This window comes from Anabas testudineus, chromosome 4 (assembly GCF_900324465.2).
Source record: "Anabas testudineus chromosome 4, fAnaTes1.2, whole genome shotgun sequence".
NCBI lineage: Eukaryota > Metazoa > Chordata > Actinopteri > Anabantiformes > Anabantidae > Anabas > Anabas testudineus.
In genome coordinates this window covers 1,007,776-1,028,280 of record NC_046613.1, presented here as the reverse complement: position 1 = coordinate 1,028,280, position 20,505 = coordinate 1,007,776, and the positions used below count along the sequence as shown (strand labels likewise).

The 20,505-nt window shown below is 38.3% G+C and overlaps 1 protein-coding gene across 3 annotated transcripts in view; it reads left to right on the top strand.

Annotated features, from left to right (window-relative positions):
* The window catches only part of ptprfa (protein tyrosine phosphatase receptor type Fa), a 235,933-nt gene that overhangs the window by 118,377 nt on the left and 97,051 nt on the right, over positions 1–20,505 (top strand). For all 3 annotated transcript variants that reach the window (XM_026345312.1, XM_026345313.1, XM_026345311.1), the window contains exons 5-6: positions 8,519–8,707; positions 16,433–16,543. In XM_026345312.1, coding sequence (XP_026201097.1) covers positions 8,519–8,707; positions 16,433–16,543 — 300 coding nt within the window. The remainder of the gene's footprint in view (positions 1–8,518; positions 8,708–16,432; positions 16,544–20,505) is intronic.

Here is a 20,505-nt window from a genome sequence, read left to right as displayed (position 1 = left end):
GCTCAGCAACACTGGCCACTCAGGCACTTTGACCTTCATGGTCAAATGGTCAGCTATTAGTCATGATTGTGCCAAGAGTTATGGGTCAGTACTTCCTACCAAGCCTGTAGGTTTATTGTCACTGATGAGGTATTTAAACCTTTATTTTAACTCAGACCACAGTCTTTTGCCTAAACTTAATTTTAAAGTTTTAGTGCCTACTACATGATGCTTTTTTGTCTAGAACAAAGGACCTATTGAGACGTACATATGGGCTTATAAGAACAGATGTTGGTCATTAAATAACATTTGAATCAGGTGGAGAATTGGGGCTTTACTTTAATTTGATGATTGGTTTTGCTGTTGTTTTTCTACATGTCTGTCTCCACCTAGACATTACAGTAAAAACAGAAAACACTCAGAAACAGTCACTGAAACTGTGCATCTTAAGACACAGGAGACCTAATGATCAAACCCTCTCCTGTGGCGTTCACATCTTCTAAGCGGAGTCCTGAGGCCTGTAAATCCAGCCGAAGTGTATGAAGACCCATTTTCTGGAAGCAGCCCCGTCCATGACCCCCCTCTTGCAAACATCAAGCCTGATCAGGTTTCCCCCTGTACTCACAGATCTGTGGCTGCTGCATTACAGCAGGAATCTGTGGCCCAGCTGAAGCCAAAACATCCTGTCACAGCAGAACAATGAGCTCATTGTGCAAAAGTCTGTTGGCTCTCTTCAGCCAGGTGCTTTACACCATCACACTGAGCAGGGGTGCGGCCTGCTGGCATTGCTACTGCTCCTAACAGTGTATTAAACATTAACTCACCTTAAAGAGGCAATAAGTGAGGTTTCTACACTCCAACAGCTCAAAACGACTATAACAGTGTTTATTGAAACTGTGGTTAAATACTGTACACACGTCAAATTCTGTGCCCTGACAGACAATAATGACATTTAAAATACAAACTTTAATAAATTGGCTCTGTATTTTTGTTGACAAAAAAAGAGTAGAATGTTTTTTTTCTCTACAACTCAATCCTTTTGTGCTGCACATTTCTCTTCATGTTCACAGAGCTGCACTATAACTCCAGTGTTTCTACACAACTGCAGTGCACTAACACTGCTAACCTGGACCTAGCTGTTGAGTGCAATTCAGTGTTACTGCTGTATGAACTCAAACAGCGTATGGTAGAAATACAGGTTTGCATCTGGAGCCACTCCAAATACAGTGCTGCAGATAGACAAATTGAAAGTGTAGTATTAGCTGGAGTGAAGCCCTGCAGCTACAAAAAAAAAAAAACCTAACCTGAAGGCGGACCACACAGACACTGATTTAACCTGATTTGCTACCCTTGTTGAAGTGTAATTGCCATTTGCATTTGATAGTGAGCTTGCATACTAAATGTAATCTATGTGAAACAGCTACTGGGTATTAAAATTCACATCATGTTACATATAAGATAAGTAGTCAGCTGTCTACTAATTCACTTGCATGATATGCAAAGACATTCCAATCATTTTCTTTTCAAACATATTTGAATGCTAAAGTGCAAACTATTCTATTCTATTCTACACACTAAACACTGATGATCTGACAGTGTAGAAAAATGGTTTTATATCTAAAGCACTTCCTGACTTCAGTGTTTTTTGATTTCATTAATCATTTTAGAAACATACCCCCCCCCCCCCCCCCCCGGAAAAAAGGACTATAAAAAAAAGTTGCAGTTGACTTGATATCATTAAAACTAGCATGGAGTGTTAAAACAACAGCTGGCAAAGTTAACATTAGGTCATAAGCCACCTGCAAGTGGCTGATCAGGCCACTGATTGAAATGAGTGGCTCAGTGATTACATGGCTCCATGCTGAACACTCACTTAACAGTCTTTGTTGTTGAACAAAAACCACCATCACACCCGATACAGTTATTAAGATACTCTGTGGTACAGTTTATTATATTCTATTGTGAAACTGTCCCTTTGAGTTGCTCAATTAAAGCTCACTGTAGTTTTAGAGATCGGTTTATGGGATGGAACCATGTTGTGCACTTCTAATAAAGTACCCATCAACTTTGTAGCAGTTGTAACCAATAAATCTATAATGGTTGATTATTCACTAGTTATGTCCTGTATGACGTGCACAATGAAGGACAAGGACTGTTGATCTAATCTCCCACTTATATTAATCACTAATCCTAATCCTATTAGTCTACAATATGTGGAAAGCATCTCACCAAATAAAGAGAGTGCACACTGGCCTTTTTAAACAGGAAAATACCACTGTTGTCCAGTTTATGCTGAATGGCAAAGCACAAATATACATCTGTGGCCAGACAGCAGATTACAGTGTCTGTGTTAGCTGAATTTATGAAGAGAAAATTAAAGTTAAAAATTAAAAAAGAAACCACATCACTACCAAATGTTGATCCACACAATAATCATCTCTGAAGCACAAAAGACATTTGTACAATAAAACGTGTTACATCATTTTGTTTTGGTCTTAATTAAAAAGTGGCCAGTAAAAACAATATAACACCATTATACAGTACTGTACAAAAGTCTTCGTTGGCCATTAGATTTGTTGTTTTGGCAAATGATCATATGAATGTTTATTTCTTAGTTTCTTTATCAGAATACCACAGAAAATTTAGGAAACAGTACTAAAACACAACAACATTAGAAAAAAATAAAGTGTGACCTGGAGAAGTCAAGGACAAAAGTAGGAGTGGAAGACCTGCCAAAATCTAATTAAGTTTTTAAAATTTCTAAAAGTTTGTCTGATCAGAGAAATTCCAGTTCCTGTTTCAGCATCTGGCAGCTACACCTGGATGCCATTTTGATTCTTCTATAGTCCTAAGAAGCTGGATCAGGAATGGTTTCTGTGGATGGAGAGCAGCCAAGAAACCAATTTTTGTGTTTTTATGTATTCTAATGTACAAACAATACATATGGCACACAGCACTGTATAACAAAGTTAAAAATATAAATTCGCTCTCTTTGGTTAGGGCAACATTTTAAGTGGCTATTGAATTCAGTAGTTAGCTTGGCTTGTTATTAAAATTTATGCAACCTAATATTATACATATTAAAGTCAACATATCACGCAGGTATAAAGAAGCACTTCCATTTCAGATGTTGTCACAAGCATGATATCATAGTGTGATCCGACATAAACAGGGAGCCAGGAAGGACTTTAATTTAGTCATCTGAGAAGGGCAATCTGCCTTCACAGGGACGTACAGCTAAGGATCATCCACATGGCCGGAAAATTCCATGGACTGCAGCATCTGAGGTAGGCTGGCAGTGTTCATTGACAGCTAGAATAGCTTCCAGAAAGATAAGTGGTTTCGATTATGAATGGATTCCTATACTTTCAATGTGGACATATGATGGTTATATTTAAACTTGATCTGACTCTGGCTTCTGTTTTTTGTATGTTAGTGTCACTTCCATGATCACCTAAAATTAATTCTACCTCAGTTGTAAGCAAAGGTTCATCAGACTCATGGATCAGGAATCACCTTTGGATTCACTCAGTTTACAATGAACTCAATTCAAAGTGTAAATCGAAAAGGCAGTTCACCTAATAAGAGAGTCTCAATAAACTCTCCACAGGTCTGATAGAAGACCCCATTTAAGGGCAGTTAAACCCATTTGAGTGAGTGAGTGAGTGAGTGAGTGAGTGAGTGAGTGAGTGAGTGGGTGAGTGAGTGACTCTGAGGCTTTAGGAGCGTTCATGAAGCTGTTCAGCTTAAGCAAAATGAAGGACTGTAATATTAAGAATATTGAGCATGGTTTGAGAGGGCATTACAAGCCTGGATGGGTTCCTTTAGGTTTATAGTTAATGTTATTATTTTCTTCTACAGCTTAGTGAGTTTATCTTCTTTTTATCTTGAAACAGTATGGGAAGGATTAGACTTTCATTTGTCCTCCCAGAAAACTGGTAAAAAGATGAGTAGCAGGAAGGGACAAACTGAACATGTCAGTGTTAATTTGGACGACTTTGATAACCACTTTGAGTCATGGGGGATAGAGTCTCTTTTAACACATGCGTCCTTTCATTTACTATGCTCACAGAGCTGTTGGTTGAACATCAGGTGTCTTGGGAAGGGTTCAGAATCCTACACACATATCCAGCTTTATTCAGCTCTAATGGAGTGTGTTGGAAATTCAGTTTTCTGTAGTCGTTTGTCAAGACTGGACGGCTGTTATAGGGTTTCATGATGACTGAAAGATGTTTTTGTCTGTCACTTAAAAGTCCCAAGATGTAGCAGCTCCCTGGGAACACAGTGAGTGAATTACTTAGCAGTTTAGTCAATGAAAATGAAAATGTTCTCACGTCTCCCCAGTGATCCAGTATCCAGCCATTTAGATAACGCGTCTCTGAAACCTCACTAATGTTTATTGTGCTATTTAGTTTGTGGTACATTTTAATTATAAGGATAATGTATTGTGTCCAGAAAGATTGCTATTGTTAATCTGGATTAGAAACCACATCTAGAATTCAGGTCACCCCTTTGAAAACTGCTGTTTTGTTTGTTTGTTTGTTTGTTTTGCTTTTTTGTGATTATCTGCAAAACTTTTGTGATTTTTTATTTATGCAATTATTCTTCTTCTCACATTTTACTTGGACAAGCAGCTCTGGCTGTAGGTTGCCATTAGTTCTGGCGCCAGTAAGATGACCCAGACAATGGGTCCAAAGATGGACCAAAGAAAAATAACAGACCAAAAAGGCCTCACCATTGTCCATTCTGTATTTACCAGTGCAAAGTCGTCACCTACAATGATTATTCAGTGTATAATCTTGATTTCCAGGAGGTTATCAGTTATACGTTCCTGTTGTTGTTGGCCTTTCTCCTGTATCACCCATTTGGGAGCTATAAATCAATACTGACATACAGGAAAGATGGCTTAAAAAATGATGAAGCATAGTGCATAGACATTAAACGACAGTTTACAACATCTGTTTACCGGTTGGTTTGGCAGCAGTGGCTTCTAGGGAGTGATGTCATGCCAGCATGGGACACTTTCTGTCTGTACAGGTTGCACTTTTTGGCCTTGCAGAGAAAATGAACAACCAGTCTCATTCGCTCACTGTGTAGAGGAATGATGCACGACATTGTCAAGTCTTCCACCAGCTTCTAACCAGCCTGGCTGTCATCTACACTTTGTTCTCTGGAGTTTTATTTTTTATCTGTCACCATGGGATCATTCTAAGCTCTTCATTAGAGGCTGTCCCAGTGTGGTGCTGGGAGTTTGTCATGCTACATGCTGAAGTTTGTGGAAAATCAATGTCATTGTCATTTTAAAGGGAGAATGGTTGTACACCACTAAAGAGGAAATAACAGTTAATAGTTGAATAGCACTGTGAAAACCTCAAAGCCTAATGAGTAACATGAAACGGAGGAGCCTAAATAAAAATGACCATAGTGGAAAGGCTCTATCTGAAAATAGATGAGGATATGTCTATGAGCATGGGAGTTTGTTAGATCCTCTCTACTTTACATAGGGATAAACATTTCCATCCTTCATGGCACCCTATGAAAAAGCCATTAACAGTGTTCTGTACAAATGCACGGAATAATGTCATTTAGTAGATCCATGTCAGTTTTGAGTTTTGTAATATTTAAACTAGATGGTGACTGTGTAGAGCATCCTGATACAACAGAATCAACTTTGGTTAAGTTTTTCAAATGCCTCTAGATACCCAGTGACTGCAGCTTGCAGCACCTGCAACAATTTGACTTCCTGGGAGCAAAGAAGGAGGTCAGGTGACATTTAGTCCAGAGATGGAGAAAGTCAGGATGAAGGGTTCTTTAGGTTGTTTTGATGTGAAAATGCATCTAATCTCCTGCAAATATATTATCTTAAACTCAATATTGTATCAGTTGTTATGATCATAGTTGAAAAAATGAAGGTCTAAATATGCAAATCAGTGTAGAAAAAGTGTAAAAAAATGCATTATTTATGTATTATTTATTGACTGGTTGTTCTGTTAATAAACAACCTGATGTCTGACAGTAATTCCATAGACAAGGATTTTTAGCTGCTAATGATGTTATAACTTATTGAAAAGAGACCAAGGCAGATATTGATCATTCATCTGTGAGGGAATGTCATGGAGATTAAAAAGGCACAAGCTAAACTTAGCTTTGCAAATCTTAGAATTTTTTTGATTTTGTTTCTTATAACAGAGGCTAATAATGTCCTTATAGTGCTATGATTATTGCCATCATTTGTAATACTGTAAATATAGACATATCAAGGAGTAAGTCCGAATTGTGAATCACATTTGTGTAGGGTGGATTTGCTCATGCGTCCTCAAGTCAGATCTTGCAGCAACCTGATGTTCAATAATGCTGATTGTTGGATTTTCCGATGCAAATCACAATGCAAAAGTAATAATAAATAAAAATGTACAATGTACAAATGTACAATAATTTGTTGCACAACCTTTTAATGTCATGTTTCAGTTCCTTCCACAGATGTTTAATGTGTCCCAGTTAGGTCTCATCTGTCCAAAAGACATCTCCCATTTGTCAATATCCATTTTGTATTTTTTTTTTTTTTTTACAATTTCATCAGTGGAGTCCTCCTTGGATGTCTTCTATTAAGTCCACTTTGACTTAAACAGTGACTGATTGTGTAAACTGACTCTGATGTACCTTGACCTTGGATTTCACCTCTAGTCTCTATGGAAGTTATTCTGGGTTATTTAGTTACCATTTGTATGGTCTGGGAGGTTGGCTAAAGTCCAATGGACCTTAAACGTCTGAATAATATGTGCAAATGTAGTCACAGGAACATACAGCTGATTGAAGATGGTCTTACAGCCTGGACGTTCAACATGTTTGTCTATCATTTTTATTTCTAATCTCCTCTCAACTCTCTCCTTAGTTTTCTGTGGTTCATGTTAAGTGTGGTACACACCATGATTTAAATAGACACACTGACTGATTACAAGTGTGAAGAAACCTGTGACGCTAATTACAGGACACGTGTTAGTTTAACATGTCCCTGTGGTCAAATTATTTTACGTCTTTTCTAGGGTTACCATCATTTTTGTTCAGGGAAATTTTATTAGTTTGTTTTTAAAAGAAACTTCTTTTGAACCACAACTCAAAAGCTATATCTGATTTTCAATTTTTAGTATATTTTTTTTTCTTATTGTTATTGTCAGTTTTTTATTTATGTTATTCCAGTGACCTTTGTGGGTTTTTCTTTCTTTAACAGAAGGGTACCAACTATTTTGCCCATGTGTGTATATACAGTATCTATTCCAACTGTACCATGCTGAAGTTGCAGGTTGCTGGTCTTTGCACACCTCTTGTCTGCATTAAACTTAAATTTGATCTTGACTATTAATGAACTGTGAAATTAATAAAGGTTGCAGGCTGTCTGTACTAAATTCCATGGCAAACAGTGTAACTGATGGATTTGAAGTTACCTAAATAAGTGCAGGTGTGACTCATGCTTTCTGCAGCTGAGACAGTTCACAGCTACATACCAACTCAACTTGGCTACTGCGGTTACCAGTTCTGTAGAGGCTTGCTGCCCTCAGTACTCCCTGTTCATTCGGTACGTTGATGAATGCTGAAGGAATCTCTTGGATTTCAGGGCTCACTAGAACTAGAGTCAGGGAGTAGACTTAGTGCTTGGAGCCTATGTATGATTTTTTGATGCCTGTGGGTTATGACTGCTGTTAGTAATTATTTTTGCAGTTGCTGATTCAAATATTTTTATTTTTATATGAATTATTCGTTTGGGGTTCTGAAACAACAAACACTTTATTTTTTAGAAAACACACTATAAGCTAACAGAGCAGTATAAAGCTAATTTCATAGTAAGCAAAGTTTAGTACAGTTGTAAGCTAAAGTGCCCCTCAAGCACTAATTGATGATTCTTTAAGGGTACAAAACGTAAATTCAACATTATGCAGAGTACACATTAAAATCAGTTTTATTCAAATGTTAATGCGCATCTAATATGTGTATCCAATACAGATGTCAAAGCAGCATACAGTTTGGATGTGACAGGTACAAATAAATCATATAAATGTATAAGACTCTTGGAGTGCTGTGTAAAGCTCTGGCTGTTATGTCTGTTCTTAGCAGCATGGATAGAAGTGTGGAATGGGATTGTCAGCCCATGATTTTATTATGTTCCATCCATAATGTGGCACGACTGGCATTTGACCACACTCAGCGTTTCACATTATACGAGCGTGTTACGGTCCTTTCTGTCAGAATGCATTTCACTTGGGGTGAAATTGCATTGCCCTCGCTCTCATTTTCACCAATCCATGACCAGAAATTCCATAGAAGATTTAGTCAGTAGCCAAAAAATATTTACATTGGAGCGAGCTTTTACTACTAAATTTACTGAGCTTATGTTGAGCATCACAAGCTCAGGGCTATAGGATTAGTATTGAAATCTCACACCATGAGATCAGCTGATGAACACATATGATCGTTGACTGTCATCATCCACTTATCATGTCCTGCTGTCACAGTGCCCATGTGTTTGTTTCTGTCTTTATCACAGAGGACCAGATCCCTCATGGTTTCCCAACCATAGACATGGGGCCCCAGCTGAAGGTTGTGGAGAGAACACGTACTGCTACCATGCTGTGTGCAGCAAGCGGCAATCCTGACCCAGAGATCTACTGGTTCAAAGACTTCCTACCAGTGGACATCAGCAGCACCAATGGGCGCATAAAACAGCTACGTTCAGGTAAAACACATGCTGGACATTAGGCCATACACACGTTTGACAGGTTGAGTGGTATTGGTGCACAAAAAAGAAATTACATCAATTGAATTATTATTAACATTCAATGGATTCTTGTCTGAAGACTGATTTTGCTTTTAATTTTGAGAAAGTAAATAAATAAATGTTTATTACTTTGAACACATAAATTTCAATAATTACCTGAGCAGTGCCTGTGTTGGAATTTTGGCATGCCAACAGTGCTTAACACACCACAGACAGTGGTGAATATTAAAGCACAGGCAGTCATGTGAAGCTGCTCTGTGAGGAGGTGGCCAGCATCCAGAGGAGCAGAGAAGGCATCTTTCTCCAGCCCCAGCACCTGGCAGCAGAGTGGGATCACTTCTGAATAATCCATACAACCCTGTCAGCTGGCCTTTCTTTCACTTTTTGTGAAAAAATAAAAAGTTTGCTTCCTGCCAAAAACCACAAGCACCTACACAATGTTGAATCGGTGTACAGGGCCGAACTTTCTTGCCAGCCCTTGGAGCAAGGGTAAGAAGCAGATTTCCCTTCTGTGGTAGCTCTTGTCTCAACACAGGCAGAGAGAAAGGGTTGAAAGACAGGCTCTAGTATTTCATTGGCTCTAAGGTCCACTGTGAGGATTTCCCCAAGTCACAGTCAGGGTAAGGACAAACATGTCATGCATTATTAACTGAACAGCATGGCAATTTGTTTCAATTTGTTTCATACAGCTCTGTTCTCACAGCAGCCAAGCACAGATGGCTAACCTTTAATTAAAAAATATTAGAATTATCTTGTGCCACACAAGAAAAGTGAAATTTCTATGCTTATGAATGAGCTTTCCCTATTAATGTAATATGATCTACTAAGAAAAAACTCATAACTCATTTTTTTATATGAGACCACTTCTCAGAGATGCATAAGATGTTTGTCTGTCAATAAGTGCATTCAAAGACTGTCCATTGAGGAGTGGTGTGACCCTGACCAACGACTTACTCTCGGCCAGCAAAGACTGTGATGGTGCCATAAAATGTGATTGTCCAGATGGACTGGGAGAAAGGAGGATTACTGAAACAGGCCAAAGCGGCAAACTTGTTTTTTTTTTTTTTTTTTTGGGTGGGGGGGGGGGGGGGGGGGGGGGGGTTACACCATTAGGTGAAAAGGACAGGTACATAGGCACTGCCTCTTATTACATGCTCTCAGTTTTCTGTTCAAGGTTTGTAGGTTAAGCCTAGAGTAGATAACACTAATGGCATCACTATGGTAGGCACCATAGGCACATTTGTTGACCTCCTTAGTTCTGCCTGGACAGCTGGACACACATGATTAGTTTCATACAGGGATTCAGCGCAAAGGGACTGATGATGTTCTCAACTTAAATATGAAGCCTGCCAATCATTTAGAACCTTTTTAAATAGCCACTACAACAGAAACATTGTGAAAATATAATAACGTCTTATTATTTTTCACAATAAACCCTGAGATCTGTCATGACACCCTGATTTCATTCCAAGAGGCGTGGGATTCATCAGGCTGTCAAACAGCTGTGGTGCGAAGTCATGGCAGTGCTCAGTATTACCCTTGGAAAGCTGCTGATGTCCCCTTCATTAAACCCCAGGGGCCACACAGCTTCCTGGGCCCCCCTTCTGCTACTCACCACTTACCTGACAGTTCTTTGTGTTACTGTCAACTCAAGAGCAGTTTGGTTTATTATCCAGATCGATGGCATCTGCATAGTAACCATCTCTCTTTACTGTTTGCTGCATATGAGCAGATATGTCCAAATAGCCCCTTTACTAATATCTACTTACACCAGGGTTATTATCAAAAGAGGAAATGCTACAGTTGTATGAGGGGTTAATGATTATTAATTTCAAACTATGGTGTCAGTGACATTACCATCTCAAAAGTTGCATTTTCAATTAACTTTGTCTTACAGTAGCATTCTGTAGTTCAGTAAAAGGTTTGTGACCTAGACATTTTCTCAATCAACTATTTTCTATTGATATAGGTAATTCAAGTTAATTTTAATATAAAAGAAACATATCTACTCTACTCTTTGCATCCAAATGTCTTTAGTATGCCAATATGGTTAAAGATGGGATTGCTGAAGACAACCCACTCATTATAACTTGGATGTTTGAAAAAATGTTTTTGGGCTAACACTCCAGCAGAGTGATTGGCCTGACCTTAGATCTACAGAAACACAACAGTACAGTTCTATGAATGTTTTTCTTTATTTGTTGTATCCTTATTTATTGAGTGTTTCTGAATATGTAAACAAAAGAACTCTGCAGGATAATGTCACAATGCTACATGGTATGTCTGCTACCTGTAATTATTTCACTGTTGTTTCTAAAATACATGTTTTTTTTCCTAAAACACACTTAAAAATACTTAGTCTCTTCAGTTGAAAACAAAACACAATGAACAAACATGAGTGTTGTCAAGCCATTGAATCAGTTGTTATCATGCCCATGACTAAGATTTAGTAGGGCAACTAGTAACCTACCAGTAGGTCAGTAGCTGGTTAGCACTGACAAAATGTAGCAATTAGCAGACTTTCAGTAGAAACTATGAGAAAGTTCCCTTTTGACAAACCATATATTTTGGTCTTTCATATTGGCAGTACAAAAGCAAACCCTTTAAGCCCTCAAAGGTTTATACTTCTTAGGGCAGCTCCCGAATAGATAGTCTTAAGAGCTACGTCTCTGAAACTCTTTGATCTAGATGGTGGCCAATGACAGAACCAAGTCTCGCAGTTATGTTGTAAAAGTTTATATAGGGGAAAAGTGTGGGGCGGATGGGTGAGACTCAGGACTTTGAAACTAGAGACTTTTTAGAGCCTAGTGATTTTTTTCCCTCTTGATAGTGTTGGTTAGAGTTCTAACTTAATTTATTTTTAACCACAATATTTTTCCCAAACCTAATCAACTAATTTTTGTGTCTTTTTGGGTTACCAAAGAGTTATAGTTTTTGCATCTCAACCTAAGTATGTTGTTGCATCCATTAGTATAAAAACTACATTGTTAGTGGATGATATTAAATAGTAACAACCTAGTGAGTTTACTGGCAGGTAAAACAGGGACCTACAACACTAGCCCTCATCTTTGGTGTTGATAACCAAACAGTGTGGACATTGAATGGCATGATAACATTTTAATTGGTTGTCAATGAATTATTAAACACTGAACCAGTTCAACCAATTGAACAGTGTAATCCTCACTTCCCACCTGCAATTAGTGAAAGCATCAGGATTTTATTTTCAGCGCAACCAAAATAGCTCCTTCTCCTTCCACTGCGATTCAAACATGTGGCAACTAGGCATCAGACAGCTGGTCAACATTATTTTTGAAACCGTGTAATTGTTTAATTAATGTTAAATCTTTCATGTTAAAACTGTTGAATCCAACTGTCTCATTTATATAGTATAAAACTGTTTTCCCAATTCCCTAGTGCTCAAGCTCGCTATTCCCCCACTTCATAAAGATAATGTCAACATCAGGAACTAAATACGTACATAGCAAAATTTTTTCAAAACTGCAACTTATTATTATCAATTTATGTTTAATGTATAGAAAATATTATAATTAAAATTGCAGTATTGACTGTAATTGGATATGTTTCTGAAATTATTCAGCATTAAGAGAGCACAGGGAAATTGCTGGCAATAGATTGGATGACCCAAATAATATGACTGTTGTAAAATACATCTGTAGTATGCTAATTTTGGAACATAACATTACAGCAATATCACAGTGTATTCCAAGACACTTGTGTTGATTGCTTTGAATTGCATCAGAGAAAGAGTAGGCAGCTTATATTCTTATTTGCCTTGTTATGGCAGGATGCAGGAGGGGAAAAAATGCCTTTGGGTTATGAGGGGACAAGTGCTTGATAGCCAGGTGCTGTCAGGGAAAAAGCAGGTGTGTGGAATAAGAGCTTTATGATCATAAGAGGACTGCTGCTCTGTGGAGCAAATAGCCAGGTGTAGAACACAAATAAGCACCATGGAAATTAAATAAGCAGATGCAAAAATGACAGATTTGTAGCAGGGGTATGACACATTGTTGAAACAATTTCAGGTTTTCTCTGGAAATAATTTTTTTTTACTAAATAAATTGTTTTTCCACATTGCTCATTTATGAAATTGGTTTTGGTTGAAAATAATAATTATGCATTTTTCTCTCTCTGAGCTAACACACACACACATACATTTATATATATATATATATATATATATATATATATATATATATATATATATATATATATATATATACATGTATATATATATATATAGAGAGAGAGAGAGAGAGAGAGAGAGAGAGAGAGGGATAGACAGATGGGTGTAGGGTGAGAATAGCAGTTCTGCTGCTTTTCCTCTTTTTGCGCCCTTGACATTTTTGTCTTACTCTTGCTCTATCTTCTCTTTATACTAATGGTTATCTCTAATCTTATTTGCATTCAAATTACCTCACCAGGTGGTACACCAATCAGAGGTAAGAATGCTGGGTACAATAAAACATCTAGTTATCCCCACTCCTCATCACTGTCCTCCATCGCCTCTGTCTACCTCCTCCTGTCACCTCAGCGTGTCCCCATTTTCAGCCCTTTGTCCTTCTTGCCTGCTCCGACACTTTCTCTGCCTTTAGTCAGTAACCTTTCTGAGCTGTGTATGGTCTCGGAAGAGACTAAAACAAGAGAAAGATGCGCTTCTACTAGTGAGAATATTGTAAATGGCATGACGCATTTGAAAATTATTTCATTAAAAAATCAGGGATCATACGTAGTCCTTTAAGTTGTGTTCACACCTAACTTGTTAGCTGCTGAATAATGATAATATTATACTTTATAGATCCTTTGGGTGAAATTGTTTTGTTCAATCAAACTAAGAAATGTGTTTTCTGGCTCAAATCTGCATTATGGTATATTGTTTACCAGAATTAGAACAACATGTTTGTGGTTAGGGTTAGGGTTCGCAATAAGTCTATAAACATTATTTACATGTACAACATATGTGTCAAACTCAAGGTCTACAGGCCACAGTGTACAATTATACAATTATTATTATACAGCCCGCAAGATCATTTAATATATCTTTCTTAATGGCCTAGCGATGTGACGCACAGATGACACACAAACTACAAATCCCATAATGCAGTGCAAAGCAGCAGAGCAAAACATTTAAAGTTATTTTTATTTATTTTATTTCGGAATAATATTGTATCCTGTCTGTTTTGATTCATATTTGAATTGTTTTAGTGTGTTCAATAAATGTTTATCCTGTTCCACCCAGCAACCTAACTGTGCCAACTGTGCTTTGAGTTTCACATCTCTAAATTACAGTATCAGTATAGGCCTACAGACCCTACAGACCTCAACTATGAAACGATCCTTCTTAGTGTGAATGAAGCACAGAGAACACAGTCTTACAACCGCAGTGTTATCACTGTGACCAATCAAGTCAACATCAAAGAACTACATCTCCTGTGGCGTTCTGTGTAGCACTTGATGTTGATAGCTTTCTGGCTGAACATGCTCATCTGTCCAACCAACACACTGTGTAGTGGGTGGGAGGGATTGTCCAGGATTGAGAGGAGTTTGGACAGCATCCTCCTCTCAGCTACAACATGTAGAGGGTCCACCTCCACCCGCAGAACAGAGGTAGCCCTCCTGATGAACTTGTTCAGCCTTGCAGTGCCACAGCATAGAAGATGACACTGGCCACCATAGATTCAGAACATCTACAGCATGGTGCTGCAGACATTAAAGGACCTGAGATTTCTTTAGAAAATACAGCCCTGAGCTTTCTTAAACAGTGATGTTGAGTTTATTGTCCAAGTTGGAGATGGTTGGAATCTATGTTTTACCTGTGGTCTGAGGTTCATTTCCAGGTGGTCTGTTTATTCTACTTTCACACCAGCCCAATCAAACTAAACAAAAAGATAAGCTGCATCAAACAGGTTAGGTGTGTATGCAACTAGAGCTTTACATGGCAGTGAGCCATTTTATCAGTGGGACTCTGTTTCATATGTGATACTCGCCACCTTATTAGCATTCAGCAAAATACATGTGGTTACAGCGTAAAGATTTTCCTGTGTCTACCAGTGTCTTTAAAAGAGACAGCGGAGACAAAGACAAGCTCCATTATTGAAGGTTATATGTCTGATGGGCAGAGGAAGTAGCTTCTAACATTTTGTTTAGGGCTTCACAGTCTTCATCTGTCACACCTTGTATGGCAGCACTGATTGGCCTTTTTCATGCTAAGACTTCATAGCAAACTTCCATTAGGAGAGAATAAAGCTTCTTCTCTGAAAAGGTCTCTGCCACCTTGCTAAACTGCAATGAGACCAATCACCACAAAATGCAAAGGTGGAAATATAGAAATAGAGACTCATCTGCTGCTGCACATACTCCTCTTCACACTTCAGTTACGATGTGAGGCTTGGTCTACAGTCTCCTGGACGACAGACAACCAACAGGGAAAAGAAAGACCTTTGAGAAAAGATACATCATCTTCAATATCATTTCCCCATGATGCTTTGTGGTATGTAGGTCAAAGGCTTACGTACATACTGTGTGTGTGTGTGTCTGTGTGTGTGAGTGTGTGTGTGAAAGGTACAGTTGAGAAAGCTTTTAAGGACATACAGTACATCTCTGGCAGAATGTCTTTGCTGGCTGCATCCCATATCAAGGTTGCTCCTCCTCCATCTCTGGCCTCGCTGTTCGCACCTGTTCCACAAGGGATGTGACGACGCACACATTATTTCAAGTGCTGTTTCATTTTTGTTTTTTTGTTGTTCTGTTTTGTTTTTTCTTAAAGGAGCTCTCAACATTGTCGTACAAACCCATCCCATGATGCATTTCAGGATTGCGTTCTGAAATATGTACATTTTTAACATTTAATTTTTGACATTTGTTATTGTTTAATGCAAAACTGCATGAAATGTCACATTACATTTCATAATCTCTCACAGTATTTCATGTTCTTTTATCTCAGGCCTAATATCTCTGCTGATAACTGAATATTAACTGTCTGTACAAATGCTACAAAAGTGTTTGAAATTATTTTGGAATGAATGGATGTAAATCGTGGTTTCAGGTAAGTTACATGTTCTTCACCCAAAATTCAACTTCCCAACCCCATGTCTTGTGTACATAAGAAGAGTTGTGTAATTTTAGAGACATGAGAAGTGGAGGTTAAAGCTATGAGATAGAGGACTCTCTAGGAGTATAGCAGTTTTCTGTAGAAGCCGTGTTGTTTATATCAAAGTCTTTGACCAATTGCTACTTTTGAAAGTTGGAATTAATCAAGATTGTATCTTAAATTACATCAACCTTTCATCTGATGCTTTAAATGGCAAGTATTCTCTAGATACTTTGGTCCATCTTTTGTTCCTTGTCACATTGAAAAAGCTTCTAAAACCTTGAGCCACTTTGGAAAAAGTCTGATGAACAATGGTTTTCAATGTGTTCAAGAACCAGCTTCTTTTATTAGTCTTGTGACTGTTTCTATGGAACATCGTTAAGCAGCAATTAGTTACTTGTAGTTAAGGGATGAAAACATCAACAGCATCAGATCGGGGTTCATTTTGGGTAGGAAGTGTATGCAGCACTAGGTTATTCTACCACCATGTCTGTATGTCGCCTGTGTGTCTGTGCCTTGTGTTTCAATATGTGTGGTGCAGACGTGAACCGTGACATTTTGGCCTCCATTCTCAGGAGCACTTCAGATTGAAAACAGCGAGGAGTCAGACCAGGGCAAGTACGAGTGCGTGGCAGTCAACAGCGCCGGGACTCGCTACTCAGCTCCGGCTAACCTTTATGTTCGAGGTAAGATCCCTCTTGACCCCGACTGACCCCTTCCCGCTGCCATTCAGGTCTCCACCTCCAGCAGTAACGACCTCTGTCGTCACCTACTCTGCACTGACACTGCTAATGGGGAAACTGGCGCCCTGGATTCAGCTTCAGAGAAAGTTAAACCTGTTGATGCCTGCCCAGTCTCTGCTTTCACACTGTCATTTCCTGCGCTCTCTAGCTCCCTGTGTGTCTTGTCTTCGTCTCCTGGATGGTGATTTATGTATTTTGCTCCACTGCCCTGTTGTTAGTTGTCTTGACCTGCCTAACCTCACGACGACAGAGGGGATGTTTTGACTCATCAGGGGTGAAAGAGAGGTTGGCTGCGGTTCTGTCTCTTTGTTTTGGAGAGGTGGAGCTTAACATGTGGCGTCTCGCAACATAAGAAGCTGACACCTTTGCTGTTGTCTGCCTCATGTGGGAGTAGACAGGCAGAAAACCTGCAACCAGACCCAGCAGGGTGAATACAAGCCTCCGGGCTTTTCACAAGTAGGCCTTGTCAACAAACAAGTCAATTAGCCTCAACTAGCATCAGGTTCTCAAAGGCAATTTTTGAAGCATGGGGCTGATTGATCACTGCTTTAGTCTGGTGCTTGAGTGACGTTTCCATTGACAGCGTCTATGATGCAGTTTATTTTGAAGAAAATAAAGCTAAATACAGTTATTCACAAATGTTCTGTGCTGTTTCATCAACTGTTTTACAACATTTTGTTCTTTCTCAGGCCCACTTTGACCCAGTATCACAGATCTCATTAGTCCCTGGCTCATGTACTACATAGACAGCAACTTTCGAGGCCCTACGCATTTTTGTACAAAACACGGTCTGCGGATTTTGTCCCTCATTACTTACAGTGCAGTAATGCTGTTAGATTAAATCCTTCATCCATGAGGCAAACGATGCACTATAAAACTTAAGGAGTCATTCTGCTGTGTTTGTTCAGTGGTTCCAACGACCATGGTCAGACCGTAACAAAACCTGTGGCACAGCACTCATCTCATTTGAATTTACAATGAATGGAAAGTGAAAAGAGACATCTCTTTCCTCCCAGCGAGGCAGCCGTCTGTGTGTGTGTTGGAGATACATATGTGTGAGCAGATGTACATATTTATTTTCTCATAACAACAGATGTATTAGTTTCTCAATAACAGATCACAGGGCACTCCTACCCGAGATTAAAAAAAGTTGCCTTTGAGAGCTAAAAAACACAAATGTGTCAAAGCACAATATGAAGACAGAGATCTGATTAGATCAAGAATTACGTCCACTGAACCAAACAGAGCCGTAGCCAACACAGGCAGATTATGAAATGCAGCATTTGTTATTTCTTGTCTGTGTTTCTTTAACCTTTAACTTTTCCAGGTGTGCCGCTAGCTTAGATTTCCATTTTCATCTCTCTGTGTGACTTCTGAGCAAACACTGCAACATGCCATATGTTGCCAATGTGTGCGTGTGTGTGTGCGTGTCTTTCTTATTTATTTATTTTTTAGTATGTCATGTCTTTCCTTCCACTGTGTTGGTGCTTGAGTCAACAGTCTCACTTGTCTCTCATATACACCGACTGTATATGTTTCTGTTAATCTCTCAGACGCTTATCCTGCTATCCACACATAAGGGCAGCTGCTTGTCATTGTTTAATGTGTTTTGCTTTGTTTTCGACCCCTATGTTGGATATGGCTGAGCTTATTTTTAGTTTTGCTTGTGTGAAAGGATGTGTTCCTTTATGCCGTTGGGCCCCATACAACACTTTCCTTGGAACAGAATGATACTTTGGTCTACTTAGCTATAATACTTTCAACACAATTCTTTGTTTAAAAATAAGAAATAAAAATGAATAGAAAGGTTTGTCTTTGCCATAGCTCAGTGAGGAGACCTATGGAATCAGGAATTTTATTCTAAAGTGAAATCATTTGTTTTACTTTATATGATATCAGGAGATAGTGACAGACAATAAAGCACACACAAAATACAAACATGGAAAGGTCCGGATGTTAACTTCATAGATCTTTAACACATAGTTTGGTTGTGATAGCAGGAAAAGCACAGGAGAAGCTAATTTAATTTGTGATGGCTGTAAGTAAATGTTCCACGATCTCAGATACTGTAAATAAGTTGCAGTCCCCATGTTACGCCTGCTGTGTATAATCAGCTTAAGGATATTTGAAATCATCAAAGTCAAACATGTAAAATATTATTATAAAATATATGTATAAAAATAGCATAGACTTTGTACACATATTAACTTCCCATAAAAAATAGCTTTTTTAAATCAGGTGGCCCAATATAATTCTAACTGAGAGTTGTGTACAAGCATGCTATTAAAGGTTTTCTCACTCCTCATTAAACAACATTGTTAGCATTAGCATTTGGTGCCGCTGGCCAGGAGGTGCTGCTGGTTTTTACCATGGAAAAAAACTATTTAAAGCACCATTATGCCAATGTAGTTTAGTTCAAGTAGATACAATGTAGATAGAAGGCTCTTTGTTAGAGTGGGAGGAGGATTTAGAAAAGCTTAAAGATCAGTAAGGCCACTCGCATCAGAGAATGGTTTCACCTGTCAAAAAGCTTAGTAGATTTAATCTGAAACACGCAGGTCAGACATAATCTTTCTGTATATGAATACAGCACAGCTCAATTTTTGTCCATTTAAAAATGCTTAACTTCTTAACATGAACTTGTGTATACTGAACAACAATAGGTAGGTATAAGATTGTTGGAAATGTTTGGTATTTACAGAGAACCTGGTATAATAAGCTTGAATTTTATTAATGGGGAAAATGATTCTATTAAAAGATCATAGTAAAGATATACTGTAAACATGTGGTTCTGTTGAATAAAGGTCATTTTAAATCAGTATTTGAATCTCTACATATTTTATTGCACAGCTGACTAAGTTAAACAGTCAGCTGCCAGATCACTGTAATGTCTGTTAATAGTTAGTAGGTAAATTAGTGTAGAAACAAAAGCTTCTATAAGATCATCAAATGTTCCTTCATAGAAATGACTCTGCTTTTACCAGGCAAATGACAGAGGAGGGATACATTTCCAGGGTGCATGTGTGACTGATCAGGTACCATGTGTATGTTAACTAACTGACTTTAGAGCTTAGAGACTGAACTCACCAAAGTTAATGAGCAAAATACATGTGGACAGAAATAAAGTGTTTTTTGTGCTTAATGAAGCCTGCTTATCTGCCGGTCTCAGTCTACTTAATCCTGTCTTAATTCACAAGCTCTGAAGACTCAAACACTGGTGTAAAGTTAAGGACAGGGAGGTGAAAGTGGGTGTGTATGTCTGTGTCTGCCTTTGTGTAGGTGCTGACTGAAAACACAGTTTTTTTATACTGATTATATTTCTAAGGGCCCTATTTTAACTGTACAAGCACAATGAGTAAAGTACAAAGTGTTGGTCTTGTACACAAGGACTGTATGTCTCCATTCTTTTTAAGTCGGAAAGTAGGGACTGATTATGGGATTGGTAAAATGTTGTAATTTGGTTTGCGTGGCTATTTTGTAGTAGGTTGGTTATTCGCACATGATTTATCCAAGACGAATACGATGGATGGCTGTGTGTAATGGCACTGTGCTCTGGTACATACTATATAAAGAATTATAAAACTAAAGTTCAAGAATTGAATATAAATTTCATTACAAAACATAGTACTGTTCATGTCATGTATTATAATTAGGAATTTAAAAGGAATAATTTTTCCACACTTTTGTTTTTGTCACCATAGTAGAGGTTAATCTTAAAGTCTTTTAATGGTGGATTGTGATACCTTAACCTGACACTTGTGATGTCTGTTGTTGTCTGAGTTTTTCTCTGCAGCTCTCACAATGCTTCTGTTGTCACTTTTTTTTTCTTTGGCTGACCTGTGTTTCGACTTGTGTGTGTTGCTCAGTACACCAGTGCTTTCTTTTTTCTTTTTTTTTCAGGAAAT